This window comes from Euleptes europaea, chromosome 6 (assembly GCF_029931775.1).
Source record: "Euleptes europaea isolate rEulEur1 chromosome 6, rEulEur1.hap1, whole genome shotgun sequence".
Taxonomy (NCBI): Eukaryota; Metazoa; Chordata; class Lepidosauria; order Squamata; family Sphaerodactylidae; genus Euleptes; species Euleptes europaea.
Window position 1 is genome coordinate 91,422,600 of NC_079317.1, and position 5,494 is coordinate 91,428,093.

General features: G+C 45.9%; 1 protein-coding gene across 1 annotated transcript; it reads left to right on the forward strand.

Moving 5' to 3' along the window:
• Positions 1-1,875: 1,875 nt before the first annotated feature.
• On the forward strand, positions 1,876-5,055 carry INS (insulin). The gene is made up of 2 exons (XM_056851723.1): positions 1,876-2,062; positions 4,943-5,055. The coding sequence occupies exons 1-2, from the start codon at positions 1,876-1,878 to the stop codon at positions 5,053-5,055; spliced, it is 300 nt and encodes a 99-aa protein (XP_056707701.1).
• Positions 5,056-5,494: the final 439 nt, after the last annotated feature.

Consider the following 5,494-nt stretch of genomic DNA (forward strand, 5'->3'; position numbering starts at 1 on the left):
AAATAAATACCTTTTCAGAATGGAGGGGGGTTTACCAGGGGGGAAATGGCAGCAATAAATGGAAGCCAGAAAAGTGGATTATATGGCATTATTTGGGGCTGCTATGGCCCGACTGCCATTTTTTAAGTCTTCCCTCCCCCTCTCTTACTTGCCTGCAGTATGCTTCACCACTGCATAGGGTTGCCAGGTCCCTCTTCTCAACCGGCAGGATATTTTGGGGGTGGAGCCTGAAGAGGGTGGGGTTTGGGGAAGGACTTCAATGCCATGGAGTTCAATTGCCAAAGCGGCCATTTGTCTGCAAGTGATCTAATCTCTATCGGCTGGAGATCAGTTGTTAGCAGGAGACCTCCTGCTACTACCTGGCAGTTGGCAACCCTACCACGGCAGCAGATCTCCAAAGATCTGAAGATCTGCTGCCATGGCAAAGCAGATTGGAGGCGGAGCTGGCTGGGAGATCCCAGCCAGCGGTGCCTTCAGTCCTTTGCTGCTGCAGCTGAACTCCAGGTGACGTTTTATTGTGGCAGGATGCAGAACCAAAGGCTGGGTTTGCTCTGAGCCCAGCCTTCAGCTGTGTGCTGGATTTTTCAGGTTTGGGTTTGTTAACCTGAATTTTTTGAAAAATCCAAATTAAGAATTTGGCTTTTTCAGGTTTTTTGAACATTTCCAAACCTAAAGAAAACACTGAATAAAAAAATTGGTGCACACCCCTAACAGACTGAAAGAGAATGCCTGGCACGAGATCACCCAGTGAGTCTTCAAGCCAGAGTAGGGATTTGAACCTGGGTCTTCCAAATCCTAATGTGACACTACACCACACAGCTTCAATTTATTCTGAAATGTGGTTCTGATGCACACCTAAGTCTTTAGGCTGTAGCCCTAGACAAATTACTTGGAAGTGAGCCCCATTAAACATTTTGCATGGATGTTCACTTCGGTAAGACTAACATACCACCATTACATCCAAGATCTGCTTCATACGTTATGAAGGGGCAAATGTGTATTTTCTACCATGTGGGTCAAGCCAAACTCAGCTCCTGGAGTTTACCCATAGTGTATATACAGCTTAAGGCATGGATCTGGCACTGAGCCATAGCATATGTTTAGGTGTACATGTGTAATGTTTTAAGTGCACTACTTTGAGAAAAAATAACATGTAAAGCAGTCCTACACAAAAACAAGTCCCTGTGCTATCCGCATGTTGTTTTTTGAAACAGAAACTTTTTATGAAGAACATTATAATGTTTTCTGTTGCCCCAGAAGTGTTTTCTGTTGCCCCAGAAGGTCAGACCAGAACCAACAGGTTGAAATTAAATCAAAAGAGTTTCTGTCTAGACATTAAGAAGAATTTTCTAACAGTAAGAGTGGTTCCTCAGTGGACCAGGATTCCTCGGGAGGTGGGAAACTCTCCTTCCCTGGAGGTTCTAAAGAAGAGGTTAGATGGCCATCTGTCAGCAGTGCTATGACCTTAAGCAGATGGTGAGAGGGAGGGCATCTTGGCCATCTTCTGGGCATGGAGTAGGGGGTCATTGGGGTGTGGGGGGAGGAGGTAGTTTGGAATTTCCTGCATTGTGCAGGGGATTAGAACATAAGAAAAGAAAAGCCCTGTTGGATCAGACCAAGGCCCATCAAGTCCAGCAGTCTGCTCACACAGTGGCCAACCACGTGCCTCTAGGAAGCCCCCAAACAAGACGATTGGACTAGATGACCCTGGTGGTCCCATCCAACTCTATGATTCTATGAGAGGAGGACGGAGAAAGAAGAGATCAGTCTTAAAGTACTTTAGGTTCTGAGTGGTGGAAGTCATAGACTCTTCTCTCTGCTTTAACCCCATTTCCTCACCTTGTCTTCTCTTTCCAAGGTCTTGCCAACATCACCATGGGTTTCTGGATCAGATCTTTGCCTCTCCTGGCACTACTTGCTGTTTTGGCTCCTACTGCTAGTCATGCTGTTCCCAGTCAGAGACTGTGTGGGCCCCATCTAGTGGAAGCACTCTACCTTGTATGTGGAGATCGGGGCTTCTACTATCCCCTTAGAGCACGGCGGAACATCGAAGAATCCCTTGGTAACTTTTCGGGCTTCCTAAACAGTACAAATTAAGAGCCCCGTGGCGCAGAGTGGTAAGCTGCAGTACTGCAGTCCAAACTCTGCTCACGACCTGAGTTCGATCCCAACGGAAGTTGGTTTCAGGTAGCCGGCTCGAGGTTGACTCAGCCTTCCATCCTTCCGAGGTCGGTAAAATGAGTACCCAGCTTGCTGAGGTTAAAGGGAAGATGACTGGGGAAGGCACTGGCAAACCACCCCACAACAAAGTCTGCCTAGAAAACGTCGGGATGTGACGTCACCCCATGGGTCACGAATGACCCGGTGCTTGCACAGGGGACCTTTACAAATAATAGATTTCTGCATTGAACTATAGAAACTCAGAGAAGAAAAGTAGAGAAGAAAATCCCATTATTTTCATAATTAGAAGGCAGATCATAGGCTGCATTCCTAAGGAAACCGTTTCAACAAGAGGGCACATCTGCCACTACTTAAGTACGCCAATGAAAATAAGGGCTCCAAAAATACTAATCAAACTAATGGATGAAAATAACATTTCCATTTTTGCCTGGCTTTCCTGCCTGTCGTCCTCTATGGTTTTCAAGATTGAGTCAACTTCTAAATTATATAGATGCACGATATAGCTAGTTGCTACAAAGTCTAGGGCTGTCCTTGCTACTAAGTAATAGATCTGGGCAGAAAATTGGTGATTATGTAATTCATTATAATATTTTTACATGTAGGGGATGGTACCATTTTAGTTTTCGATGTCAATAGTCAAACTATGGGCCATGCTGTTCAAGGCAAAACGTTAATTGTCTATAAAAAGGGAAACTTTTCTGTACCTGAAATTGAGGGGGAATCACAGCTTCTCCTTGCCACTGTTCCCTTCTTGCCTCCCACCATTAGCTGTGATAGTAGCAATGGCTGCTCTCCTCCTTTTTACTAGTGCTATCCCTTCCAGTCTGTCTTCAACTTCTCTTCTTCATCGCATCCTAGGGTTGCCAGGTCCAGGTTGGGAAATACCTGGAGATTTTTGGGGCAGAGCCTGAGGAGGGCAGGGTTTGGAGAGGGGAGGGACTTCAATGCCATAGAGTCCAATGGATAAAGCGGCCATTTTCTCCAGGTGAACTGATCTCTATTGGCTGGAGATCAGTTGTAATAGCGGGAGATCTCCAGCCACCAACTGGAGGTTATAACAAAACTGTTCACAGTGCAGTACAAGCGGCTAAGCAAAAACAATCAGCACACGGCTCAGTTCTGAACATATATTCAATGGATAGACAGCCAATACAAATAACTGTGCAGCAATATCTACAAGTGAACAATAGGGCTGTCAATTTGGTTCGTCCCGAACCGGAAAAAACTGAATTTTCCCCAATTCGGCAGTTTCTACTTTGGATAGAACCGAAGTAAAAACAAACAAACAAACAAAAAATGGGAAAACGACGAGCCATACTCGGCGAGTTCGGGCAGACACTGAATAAATTCGTACAAATTCAGCATCCCCGAAGGAGCATTCTCTCGCGGCCAATCGGTGGCCAAGCTGGGTCTTCTTCTGGCCAATCAGTCACGGGTGAGTGCGTGAGCCCGGCTGCTGCACGGTCCAGGGAGAGAAAGAAAGAGTGTCTGTGCAGGGGGGGGGGGCTTGATCTCCTCTTTGCGAGTGTGATTGTTGCTGTGGAAGATTTGAATACAGCAGCATGAACTCTATCAATCCTGAAGATATGCAATTTACGCGGGTTGCACTTACGGTAGTAGCCTTGGCAGTTGGGCCGTACCATTACCCTGGCCCAGGGATCTGGTTGCCTCGGCAGTTGGGCCATACCATTACCCTGGCCCGGCGGTCTGACTGAAAGGCAAGCTGACAAAAAAGTGCACCCCCCACGGGGTCTCTCTCTCTCACACACAGATGCTCTTTTTTTCTCTCCCCGGGCTGCTCAGTGGCCGGGCTCATGCCCAGGACCCTCTGACCCAATCTTTACAAAACTTGGGGATTCTTGTAAGAAGGGTCCCCTCAAGCTACCCTGAAAGTATGGGACCTCTACCCCCAAAATTCCCCCTCCCGGAGCCACAGAAAGCCGCAAATGTGCTTTAAATGGCTTTATTCGGCCAAATTTATTCCCAAACTCCGAATCTCATGCCGAATTGCACAGATGCAAATCACGGGAGCTCGGACTTCAGCATTTCCTGAATTAAAATGGGCCAAATTTTGCCGAATCCGAATTTTACTGATTTTTTCCCCCCAACAGCCCTAGTGAACAATCATCACACAGGGAAACATGGTACAACAAATAAGAAAAAAACTAATCTATATACAAGAAATCTATATCAAAAGTTTTCCTCTGAGTCCTTTTTGACATAGATTTCTTGTATATAGATTAGTTTTTTCTTATTTGTTGTACCATGTTTCCCTGTTTGACGATTGTTCACTTGTAGATATTGCGGCACAGTTATTTGTATTGACTGTCTCTCCATTGAATATATGTTCAGAACTGAGCAGAGTGCTGATTGTTTTTGCTTAGCCACCTGGAGGTTGGCAACCCTATCACATCCACAAGCAGACTGGAAGGAAAGGCAGCAGTAAGGAGGAGATGCTGCCACCATCAAGATTAGTAGTGGGAGTTAAACACTGAGTGGCAGCCAGGCAGAGACGTGGGGGGGGGGGCACGCGCGATCATGGATAGACAGCTGTCAAGGGGAAGGGACTCAAGAGTCCCCAAAACTGGAAGCAGCCCTGAAATAGATACTATTTACATTTGCTTCAAGTTAAAAACAACCACACACACACACATACAGAATTTAAATCACATTCTGAAAGATGGTCTCACAAGATGGGCATTTTGCACATATATACCCTATTTGAAGATGAATTAATCCGGGTGTTCTCTCTGTCTGGCAGCGAATGGAATGGAAGCACTGTCATTCCAGCCAGAGGACTGGAAGAGAGGAATTGTGGAACAATGTTGTGAAAATACCTGCTCCCTCTATGACCTAGAGTCTTACTGCAACTAGAAGAAGAAACCTGCAGGGGAGGCAAGAAAAGCACTTTGCTATTGCACTTTCTAAGTCATTGAATAAAAATCCTGTGAATCTACCTGAGCAACTTTGCTGATCATTTTATATATACACACACACACATACCTCTCTCTTGGGAAGCATAGTATAATTTTTAAAACAATTAAAATGACAGATTCATAAGTTTAGTAGAATACAATCATTCCCCCAATCTAGGGAACTCCAGTCCAGAGTGTATATAGAGATGTCCTGCCTGTAAGAAGGGGCAGATTGATGTTTACTTTACTGGGGGAAACCCCAACGGGCTATTGCCCTAAGCCAGAGGTGGGGAACATCAGGCCCGGGGGCCATATAAGGCCCGCGAAATCGTTTGGTCTGGCCCTTCGTGGGTCCTGGCAGATCTCTAGCTCAGAAGGATCTAAGGCTGGCGATCCAC